General features: G+C 46.2%; 1 protein-coding gene across 1 annotated transcript in view; it reads left to right on the plus strand.

Moving 5' to 3' along the window:
• The window catches only part of CSMD2 (CUB and Sushi multiple domains 2), a 590,124-nt gene that overhangs the window by 400,586 nt on the left and 177,351 nt on the right, over window positions 1-12,187 (plus strand). Inside the window, exons 25-27 of the mRNA XM_029945853.1 lie at window positions 4,153-4,309; window positions 6,020-6,211; window positions 11,124-11,250. Of these exons, the coding sequence (XP_029801713.1) occupies window positions 4,153-4,309; window positions 6,020-6,211; window positions 11,124-11,250 (476 nt within the window). The remainder of the gene's footprint in view (window positions 1-4,152; window positions 4,310-6,019; window positions 6,212-11,123; window positions 11,251-12,187) is intronic.

A 12,187-nucleotide genomic window follows, 5' to 3' on the forward strand; every position in this document is an offset into this window, starting at 1 on the left:
CACATGTACCCCAATGTTCATAGCAGCAATGTCAACAATAGCCAAAACATGGAAGGAGCCTAAATGTCCATCACCTGACGAATGGATCAAGAAGATGTGGTATATATTCACGATGGAGTACTACATGGCAATGAGAGGGAATGACATATGGCCCTTCGTAGGAAAGTGGATGGACCTTGAGGGTGTCATGCTGAGTGAAATAAGCCAGGCAGAGAAAGACAGAAACCATATATTTGCACTCATAGGTCTAGCAGGACAACAAGAGAGACCTAATGGACAACCAGGGGGAGTGGAGGAGGGACAGAGAGTTGGGGAGAGAGAGGGATGCAAAACTTGAGAGACTATTGAATGCTGAAAATGAACTGAGAGTTGAAGGGGAAGGGGGAGGGGGGAAAAGACGTGGTGGTGATGGTGGAGGGCACTTGAGGGGAAGAGCACTGGGTGTTGTATGGAAAACAATTTGACAATAAAATATTATGGAAAAAAAAAGCTCATTCATAATAGAAGCAAAAACTATAAAACACCTAGGAATAAGTCTAAAAGATGTGTGTAATCTTTACTGAGAAAATTACAAACTTTATTTGGAAGGACATACAACTGAAATAAATGCAAGGAGGTGTCACATTCATAGAGGAACAAAGGATATGAACAAGCAATTCACATACAAGGAAAGTGGAATTATGGGTAAACACATGAAAAGATCCTCACCCTCAGGGCTAATCAAAGACATGCAAATTAAAATAAGATACTGTTTCACACCCATCAAATTGGAAAAAATTAGAATGCCTGAAAATACCAAGTGTTGGCAAAGAAGCAACGCGATGAAAGCTGTCCTACGATGTCGCTGAGAGATTATATCTGTGTTACTCTTTGGAGAGCAATCTGGCAATATCTAACAAAGCTGAGGATGCGCCTCCCCAGCCACGAGCATCTCCATTCCAAGCGTATGCCCCCTAAACAAACTTGAGCACATGTGCAAGAGACATGCTGTAGTGTCCAGAGGACTCTTTGCATCATTTGTAACATACATACAAAGCTGCCCACGTAGTGTGGTTATGTGTCAGCCAGCCATCCTGCTGAACTGTCGTGTTAGACGTAATGGTATGGGTACCTGAAAATATTAAGCTGTACATTTGAAGTATCTGCAATTTTTATCTGTCAATTGTACCACAACAAAGGTGAAGAAAATAAAACATCTACTCGAGAAAGAAAAGAGAGAGGTTAGGTACAGTGGATGTGTATAGATTCTCTCCGGTTTCTCAGAGACAAATCCATCACCTGTATATGATGATGAACCGGACCATCCAAGCATTCTTAGAAACAAGCAATATTCTGTTAGAGAATAAATGTATACAAAGACCCAAGTGTATTCCAATTGCAATAAAAAGTATAAAAATACCCCAAAAGTATAAAAAGACCCAAAAATAAAAGTACAGAATTTTACTGAGAGACATACAAAACAACTTAAATGAAGCCAGATGCCATGTACATGGATAGGAAGATTCAATATCATGTAGATGGACTTCTTCTCTTATCAATCCATACATTTTATGTTAATCAGTCAGAATTACACAAGTTGTTTGATGGGTTTGGGGGGAGGGAGCAAGAGGTCTTTTTTTTTTTTTAATTTAAGAATGTTCATCTTTACCAAGAGAATAAACATGGGAGAGTAATTTTTTTAAGTTGACAAATGACAAAGGAGAGAGGACTTGCCCTACTAAATATATAAGTATATTATAAAGCTATGGTAACTGAATCAGTATGGATCATGCACAGGAAAAGAGAAATACGTAGTGCAGTAGAAATAGAAGGGAATAGAAAGTTGACAGACAAAACCAAACTTATATAACTATCTATGTGACAAAGGTAGATTTAAAATTGGTGGTGGATGGAATACTTACAGTGTTGGGTTAAATGGCTTATCCACCAGAGAGAAAAAGCAGAATCTTACCTCCTAGTTTATGCCAAAATAAACTCCAGGTGGATCTGAGGACAAAAGTAGTGAAAGAACACACTGGCTTATTTATTTATCACACGTTTATTGAATGCCTCTTCCATGTCAGGGCGTACCTTCCAGACAATGATGCGTGAATAAGGATAGTGCGGGTTGGTTTAATTGTATCATCAAAAGTCTTACAGTTACTTAATGCTGTTGGGAAAAATATGTAATGATTCAAAAGATATGCACATTATATTAAGTGAAGGAGTAGGTTACCACGTAGTATCTATAGTTTGATCTTGTTTTTACTGAAAAATGAGGAAATAAATATATATAAGGAAAGGCATGCATAGAACAAAGCATAGAAAGATAATCTCCAAAACCTTGTGAGTGCTGAGAGTTGTTTTTATCTTCTGTGTGCTCTTCTGTTTTACAAGTTTTCTGCAATGAATATTTTATCATAATGACACATTACGAACATTTTTGTCCTTAATGAGTTAGAATGAATTATGCTTGAAAATTAAGGACATAATCCTGTTCCCATTACCCTTTTATTAATTAACAATAATTTCTTAATATCATCATATATCCCGTGAATATTCAAGTTTCCAATTATCTCATAAATGTCCTAATATTTTTTTAATTTACAGTTTATTTGAATCAGGATCCAAATAAGGTCCATACATTGGACTGGTTGTCTCATATGGTTTTTAATCAATAGGTTTCTACTTCCATCTTTTTTTTCTCCATTTTGTAATTTATTTGTTGAGGAGGTCAGGTATTTGCCCAGTGGAATTTTTCATTTTCTAGGTTTTACTGAACATATTCCAAGAGTATCATTTCATATATTCTTCTGTCTTCTATATTTCCTGTAAGTTAGAAATTGGATCCAGTGACCTGATGTGATTCAGGTTTGACTTTTTTCTTTTTTTTTTAGCAAAATGATTCCATAAGTAAATAGTGGTGTTCATGATATATGCTTGTTTCTGTTACTGTGATGTTAGCAAGTTTGACAATCAATGCCTTGATCAATTAATTCCGGTATGTTTTAGTGGGTAAAAATCTTTCTAACAACTTGGGTACTGCGGTGAGCTAAACTCCTTGAACTGGTGTCATCTCTCTGTCTGTTGGAACTCCAGAATTCAATCTATCAGCAGTGTTGTACATGGAATCTGGAAACAGACTTGAGGCTCCCAGGGGCCTAAACAAATCTCTGTAATATACAGCACTGTTAGCTTGAAGGATGGCTTCTTTTAGAAAGCTTTGCTTCATAAATAGTAGAATGGAAATATTGTTCCAATTTGCTGGCAGCTGGCACCACATCCTGTGCCAGGCACAAATATTCATCACCCACCCATAGATCCCATCTTTGATATTTACCAAAGCACTAGGGGGGTCCTTCACTCAATCACAACTTCTATTGTTATTTGTACAATTATCTGGAAAGGAGCAGCAACCTCAGAACCTGGGGAGCCAGTTCATTATTCTGATGATTGTTGTCTTTGCTGGTGCTCAGAAGTTCAGGGGACAGATGGGAGTCAGGGAAGCCAGATGCCTGTGCGATTCCACCCCTGGCAAGCCGAGCAGACCCTCGCTGGAGCCCTCATTTTAGGACGGAAGGGTCAGAGGCTGAGCTTGGGGAAAGGAAAGGCACCGTGACACACTGGTCATTTTAATTCCATGCTGCTGCATCCCAGGGGCCATGTCTAGAAGAGCAGTCCAGCCAGGCTACTGCCACAGTGGGGTGGGGTCAGGCAGGAGGATGGCTGTCTCACCTGGAAAGACAGGATTATTTAGCAATGCAGAGATGTGGGATGCTTTCAGTGTGCCTGTCTGCAGAAACAGATGGCTTGGGCCTTCAGGCAGCCCCACCCTGGCCTCCCCAGGCTACTGAAGAGTAAGCTGGTGCCATATGAGGGTTGGGAGGACAAAGCAGAGCTCTGCTGGAAAGGTTAGAACAGCAACCAGTTCCTAGAGACTGGATTCGCACTGAGATGGGCTGGGCACAGAGCTGGCACCTAGGAGAGACAAGAGGGGCTGATCACTCACCCCATTACTAGCTCTCTGTGCCATCTTCTCTGCATCTGATGCCTCCCTGTCCCTCTAACAGTTGTCATTGGTGCTAATCTCTGGGAACATAGGCTGTGGGATGAGAAACTGTTGTTCAAAACCAGGCCCTGCTGACATCGGGTCGGGGTCTCTCCTACATCCAGGTCTATGACGGCAATAACAAGTCCGCCCGTTTGCTGGGGGTGTTCAGCCGTTCAGAGATGATGGGGGTGACTTTGAACAGCACATCCAGTAGTCTGTGGCTTGACTTCATCACCGACGCCCAGAACACCAGCAAGGGCTTTGAGCTGCAATTCTCCAGTAAGTCTTTCTTGCATCAGAGTCGACAATGAAATCAGGCTTTCCCTAGTTCCACAAACGGGAGATTGGGCTCTGGGACATCACCCATCCAGAAACCAGGTTTGGTTTTCTCTCACTGGTGCACGCTTAGCAGACTGTGTCCTCTAAGATGTTGTGCCTGTGTTTGGGTAACCCGCCCCTTGGCATATAACTCTAAGGTTTGTGGGTAAGTGAGAGTCACAGCATACCTGTTACTAATAGTTTAAAACTATGAACACCACGGCTTTTAACTAAAGTAACCAAACCAAGCCTTTCCTAATTGTGGCATTTATAAAAATAAGGCTCTGCTGCAGCCACATGTAAAAAGTGCAAACATTAATGTCTAATTATGTTATTCTTCACTGTTCCCTCAAGAGTTGAATCTTGGTTCTTTCCCTTTTGCATGATTTTTGCTTTGTCTTTTACTCCCAGGGTGTCAAAGATGGAAAGCCCCCAGGTGTGTATGCAGCCCCCTAGTACTTGGGATTAATCCCCACCCTTTGGCTTCACAGCCATTGTATTCATTTATTTGAGCTTCTGGACCTGCCCAAGAGATACAAAGAAATGAGCTTTTAGAGATCACTTTAAAATCCAATGGTCATCCATCAGCTGCTCATGGATAAATACAAAGTGATGTATCTATCCATACAACTGGAATATTATTCAACTGTTAGAAAGAAATAAAGCACTGATCCATGTTACACCATGGATGAACTTTGAAAACTAAGTCAAAGAAGCCAGTCACAATAGGCTGCATGTTGTATGCTGTTCATATGAACTGTCCAGAATAGGCAATCCACAGAGATGAGATGGAAAGGAAATTGATGGTTGCCACAGACTAAGAAGGTTGGGGGGTGAAAATGTGCACAGGGCTTCTCCAGAAGTGATGAGAAGATCCTAAAGTGGATTGTGATGAAAGTTACACAACCCTGAGAATACTCTAAAAGATACCACACTGAACACTTCAGATGAGCGAATGTTCAGTTTATGAATTATATCTCAACAAAGCTGCTAGGAAAAAAAACAGCAACTCAGTGAGTCCACCCAAGACTCCTGTTGCCTAGGCTCCAGGCCATCTGGTATAGGGGTCTGTCTATGCCTGTCACAGCAGCAGATCCGTGGAAGCGGATTAAATCAAGTCTCATGAGAATTCCATCTCTATCATCTGAGAAACGTGCAACTTTGGTACCATTTATTGAACCAGGTCAATGTTCTCAGTTGTAAAACACAGATAATTACACCCCCCCTGCGAAAGCCTTCTCCAGCCTCTCAATAAAGTGCATTTAAGCCGGATATAATTGAACTTTGAAATATGCATTTGAAGGGACGTTTCTATATTACACTATCCCCTCAGAATGTCTCAGTGAGCAAAATGGAAAGAGCAGCCTTGCTAACAAAATGCTACCGGGGTCAAACAAAGGAAATAGGAAACCCAGACCTTATGTCTGAAAACTATTAAAGGCTGTCCGGGGGGAAATGACTGAAACCATTCACGTGCAGCAGTGGGGAGGGATTTCCCCACGCTACACATCTCCTGAGCACAGCAGCATGGTGGCCCCAGAGCAGTGAGGCCGTCAGAGGCCAGGAAGCTGCAGGCTCCCTTGAGGATGTGGGCTTCAAATTGAGGGAGGAAAGGGAATGTGGTTTCTGCCGCACCGAGTCTTGCTCACCCCATCTCTCTCTCTTCGGCAGGTTTTGAACTCATCAAGTGTGAGGATCCAGGAACCCCACAATTTGGCTACAAGGTTCATGATGGAGGCCATTTTGCAGGAAGCTCTGTGTCCTTCAGCTGTGACCCTGGCTACAGCCTGCGGGGCAGTGAGGAGCTGCTGTGTCTGAGTGGGGAGCGCAGGACCTGGGACCGGCCTCTCCCCACCTGTGTTGGTAGGAGGCCTCTTGCTCTTTGAGTGACCCCTCGGTTCCCCCCAACCCCGGGCTCCCAGCTCTGGTCTCATGAAGGCTGTCCCATTGAACCCCATGCTAGCACCTTGGGACTGCCTAAGAGGACTGAGTCCTACTGCTCATGGGAGTCCTCACTCGCCCTGCCCCCCCTTCTCCATTTACTCACTTTTATACCTCATTACACACATGTTGCAACAGCTCAGTCAGGCAGGTGAGCAAGCCACATTGTCACACATTTAGCCAAGTGGGACCACAGCCAAGTCATGCCCTTGGAATTGAAATGCTATTGACAAAGGAGAGTTGGGAGAGTCAGTTATGAAGAGGTGGAGCTTTTGCCTGGGTTCCCAGGGTTCCTGCACCACCCAGACTCTGGCTCACTCTGGACCTCAGTTTCCCCATAGGCAAAATGGGGTTTATGCTCCCTTTACTGGAGAACATTGGAAGAAAGAGTAAGATAATGAGCTAACACCAATCTCATTCTTGAGAAAGAATATGATCATGAACTAGCACCTTCTTAAGCCTCTGGTACTTCCAGAATGTCAGCAGAGGCTCCCTACAAGCTTTCTCCATGTGTCATTGGATAAGAGGAGTCTGGTCCAGAGCAGGATATGAAGTAGGCAAAACTTGTCCTTCAGTTCATCTGGCCTTTTCCTCTCTCCCCACCCCCCTACCTGCACCTGTCCCCCTCCCTGCTGAACAAGACTCCCACCACACTGCTTTGTCCTGCTTCCCCACCCCCAAACGCCAGGCCTCTCCCCTGCCCCCTTCCCCTTGTGCCATAGCCTCGGCATGTCTGTGCAGCGCTGGCCAATCCTACAGGAACAAAACATCCGCTGGGGAGACATTTAAGTATGTACCAAGCGCCACACACCGGAAGTGGCGCAGCTATATGCTTGGGTATGTGCGGAGGCAGAGAAATAAACAAAGAAAGAATATAGTGTTTTTCCCTGCCCTTGGGGAACCCATAGCAAATAGACACATAAACAGATAATTATAATACAAGATAAGCACTGTGCAAAAGAGTTACGGGCAAAGTGCTGGGGAGATACGAAGAAGTTTTGCGCAGACTCAAAAGGATGGGTAAAAATTCACCAGCAGGCGGGCGGAGCGGAGGGGGGTGGGCTTCTAGCCTGAGCATGTGTGTGCACTCAAGGTATGAACCAGCATGGTAGACAGTGGTAATGGCCAGTACTTTTCCCCTAGACAACTTCATTTTAACAGGATTTTCAGCACTTTTGCACAACAGAGGGTCTAAAAGAGAAGATGTTAAGCCTGACGGTGGACAGACCAGCATAGCAACCTCTAAGTAGTCTCTCCCTTTGCCCTCTCAGATTGACCCAGCCTGCAGGTATGCCCCGTCCCTTTCTCCCTGTATCCCTGCTTTTGTCCCCTTCTTCCCTTCATGTGCCAGTGCCTATGCTGGGCACTAGGAACACTGAGGAAGGCAGATCCTGGACCCGTGAGGTAGAGGACATGAGCATAAACGGATGACAGTGTAATGCCACAAGCAAACTAGAGCAGATGAAATGTGAAAGGAGATGATTCACATATAAGACAGTTGCTTTTCAGAAAGGATTCACTGTAAGGTTCTTTTGATTATCAGATGTGCCTGTTGGGCTGAACTTAGCAGATCCATTCAAGCCGTGCTGGGAAGAATACTTAAACTTTGAACCTCAGAGTTCCCCTCCATCCCCATGGAGACTCCCTCGCCCCCACATAGAGGAATGAGGCTGTGTATTTGGGATTTGGGTGTATATTTTTACATATGTCACGTTGTGGTGGACTTTATCACGGTCTAGCAGAAATGACCATGGTAGTTTAAGACATCGCAGAGGCTTTCTGTGTTGATGAGCGGGTGCTACAGCCAAGGCTCTAAGGATGGGAAGAAGGGCGAAGACCAGAAAAAGTAGAGTCTCATCATCTTGTCACTGAATCAGCAGCATTCTGGCCCCTTGGCTCCTCCCGTCCACGTGCCAGCCCCCAGATGTTATGTCCATGAGGAAAGGAGCATTAGTGTCCGTGAGGAAGAGCCCCCACTGTGCTGCCTCCGGACACAGGACGGGCTTCTTTGTCTGGAATATGGAAGGAAGCTCTAGCCAAGGGCATGGATACGGTCCTGCCACCTCTCCACTACCTCCCCTATTTGTGGGGCCAGACGGTCTTCCTCTTCACAGCTTGCAGTTTGTCCTCTTGCCCACACCCACTCCCCAACGGGGCCCATTCAGCCATGGATCCTTCAAGCACTTCCTGTCCCAATAGCACACAGCCGGGACTCCTAGCAAGGCATGAGCAAAGGATCCAGTCTTGTGAGCAGGCTTAATGGCAGATCGCCTTTCCCCGACCCTGCCATAGTGGTCCCGAGTGAAGTCAAAGGGCCCATGAAATGCTTAATGAAGGTGAAAGCCAGTTTTCTATCTGCAACCTTGATCCCATCTTCTCCTGTTTCTTCTAGGATGTTGTGTAGTCAATCTTCCCTTTCCTAAAACACTCTGCAATAAATCTCCTCCTCTTGATTTTCACTTGTGCTCCCTTGACTCAGACCCTGGTAGTAATTTTCCTGGAAAGCAGTAAGCATCTTTCATTCATTTGATCATCCATGGATCTCTCCATTCAGTAAACACTAAGATATCTGTCACGTGCCAGGTGCTATAGCAGCACTGGATGTGCAAGTACAAGTAAGACAAGGTCCCTGCTGCCAAGGTGTTTGGAATTTTGTAAAGGAGATAGATATGACTGTAACATGGTTGTGATTAAAAAAAAAAACTCTGCTCGTGTTAAAACAGAGACACAAAGGAGGACAGTGGCAACTGCACCTGGGAGGGGACAGGTCACCAAGGTCCCCGGGGAAGATGTTTTCAGGTTGTCAGTTCACGTGGAGGCATGAAGAAGCCTCATGTTCCTAGCTTCTGGTGTTCATGAGGCTTGGCTAGACTGAGGGGTGTCAGGAGGGGCCCCAAGCAGCCAAAGGGAGCCCCCTCTGGGGCTTGGACTTCATTCTGGGAAGGAAGGTTTAAAGCAAGCAGTGACCCAGGCAGTTTGCATTCTAAAAAGGTCCCTCTGGTGGCACTGCAGGGGGTGGGCAACTGTGCCACCCTAGAAATGGCCAGAACCTGGGCCAGGATTCTAGCTACAAGGCCGATGTGGGGGCGGGGGTCAGTGTGACAAGCACCCCAGAGGTTCAGGGGCTGATCAGATGTGGGGAGGAAGAAGGCCAGAGAACCACTAGCTTCTGACCTGGGGGACTAGGTGCTCTGACAGGGAGTATAGACCTGGTCCCCTGAGCCCAGTTCCACCCTCCATGCCCCACAGACTGCCACCCGAGTGCACTTTTTTGTGTGTAAAGTTCACTGACATGTGAGATGACTGGTTCTTCCCCAGGCGGGTCCCCAGCCTCCTGCCCAGTGTCCTTGGATGTCTGACGTTTGTCCAGCTCCGTGGCCTTGGCTTCCCTGTTGTACCCTGCCCCCTCAGCCTGCCACACCGTGGTCCACCTCCAGGACATTTGCTCTTTTGCTTTTCTGTCTATGGCGTCCTCTCCCTGCTGTGTCCCCCATGCTACCCTGCTCCTCCTCAAGACTCCCCCTGCCCCGTGCTGGGGGAAGTAGCCCCCTCTCTTCTGAGCTGTCATCTGCCACAAATGTGCCTCTGTTGGGGCGCACTGTGGCTGTCTCCTCCTCTAGACCATGAGCCCTTGGGACACTTGTTTGCCTCTGTGCTCCTGGCACCCCTCACAGCCCTGCTGCTGGCAAAGCACAGGTTCCAGTGTGTGCATTGCTGGGAAGGCTTTAAGGAGTTTGGTCACAGAGTAAACTGTCGGCCCTTCACCCAGGGACATTTTTTTTTTAATGGCTTTATTGAGATGTAATTGACATACCATACACTTCACCCATTTAAAGCCTATAGCACGCTTTTTAGTCTGTTCACAGGGTTCTGGAACCATCCCCGCCATCTGATTTTTTAATGGTTTGTCCACCCCAAAGAAGCCCTGTATCCATCAGCAGTCACTGGCCCCTGCCCACTCCTCCCAGGCCCTGGCAACCTGATACACGTGTACCGTCTCTATAGATTTTCTGTTCTAGGTATTTTATATCAATAGAATCACATAATATATGGCCTTTGGAGCCTGGCTTCTTTCACATAGCACCATGTTTTCAAAGTCCATCCATGTTGTAGCAGGCATCAATCCTTCATTCTTTTTTTATGACCAAATAATATTCCACTCTACCGATGACACCGTGTTTGTGTATCCATTCATCAGCCGATGGACTTTTGGGCTGTTTCCGTCTTTTAGCTATGATGAATAGTGCTGCTGTGCACATGTTTGTGCGAACGTGTGTTTTCATTTCTCTTGGGTCTGTGCCTAGTAGTGGAATTGCAGGGTCATATGGTGACTACATTCAACATTTTGAGGAGCTGGGAAACGGCTTCCCAAGGCAGCTGCACTGTGTTGCATTCCTACCAGCAATGCGCCAGGGTTCCAGTTCCTCCACATCCTCACTGACACTTTATCATTTCTGGCCTTTTGATTACAGTCATCCTGATGGATGTGAGGTGGTCTAGCTTGCTGTGGTTTTCATTTGCATTTCCCCAATGACTAATGATGTGGAGTGTCTTTTCCTGGGCTTCCTGGTCATGTGCATACCTTCTTCAAAGAAATGTCTGTTCAAACACTTTGCCCATTGTTTAGTTGGGCTATTTATCTTCTCATTGCTGACTTGTAGGGGTTCTTTGTCGATTGTGAATATAAATCCCATCCTGGGATGTTTCTGTATGCTGTGCTCAGTCACCTGGAGGGCACAAGAGGGGCTTGGGCACACTGACAAGAGGAGCCACTGAGTCACTGCTAGCAGTGCAGGCCACCCCATAAAGCTCACTTTTTTGGGATTTCTTTCAGCTGAGTGTGGAGGGACAGTGAAAGGAGAGGTGTCGGGCCAGGTGCTGTCACCCGGGTATCCGGCTCCCTACGAACACAATCTCAACTGCATCTGGACCATCGAGGCTGATGCTGGTTGCACCATCGGGTAAGTGTCTAGGCTGGCGAAGTAACCACTGCCCGTGGCTCAGGACGGTCGTCACCAGCATCATCGCCAGGCCCCTCGGCTAGTGGCTGGCCCTGCCCACCTCCCCCAAAGGCCCTTGTGATCAGCGGTGGTTGCCTTGTGCCCAGGCTTAGGCTGGGACCCATGGAAAACCTGGAAAGGCCAGTCTGGGCCTCCTAGGGCTGCAGTCCAAGTTCAGACAACTCTCTGGCCTTGATGGCACAGTTCTAGCAGAGTAGCTGAGGGCAGAGCTGGAGGCCATCCAGACCGCAGCATGAATCCCAGCCCTCCCACTTGCCGTTTGCAGGACTTTGGGCACAGCCTTTATTCCCTCTGGGCCCTGCTCTCTCCTGTGCTGAATTGGTTACAGTAGCAGAGCGTCAGCATAAGGCACTTACAGGAGTCAGAACATGCAGTGCACCCAGCATAGTCCTCAGAACATAGTAAATATTTAATAATGCTTCTGTGGTTACTTCTCAGACAGTAGTGTCAGCGCAGAGCCGTATGATCCCAGATTGCTTGCTGTTCTCAGTCTGAGTTTCCTCATCTGTAAAATGAGGACAAAAATGCTGGTGTTTTAGGGTTGTAGAGGGAGTGATTACAAAAGCCCAGCACAGTATCTGGTACTTCATACGCACGCCCTCAGAATAGAACTTCCTTTCCATACAAGCATCCGATCAGCAGGAATTACTCCTGGGGTTTCCAAAGAGTCAGAGAAGAAAGGAACGTCACCATTTACCCAGCACAGGGCCTGGCACGTATATCGTCTTATCAATTCTCCACAATAGCCCTGTTAGTGCTGATAGTAAGTCCTAATAATAAAGAGACACTGTTCTCATTCCCATTTTATAAACAAGAACACTGAGATCCCAAGAGAATGCAGAGTGTGTCAGAATACACAGTGAGTCAGAAAGCTGGA

The sequence above is a fragment of the Suricata suricatta genome, chromosome 8, assembly GCF_006229205.1.
Source record: "Suricata suricatta isolate VVHF042 chromosome 8, meerkat_22Aug2017_6uvM2_HiC, whole genome shotgun sequence".
Lineage (NCBI taxonomy): Eukaryota > Metazoa > Chordata > Mammalia > Carnivora > Herpestidae > Suricata > Suricata suricatta.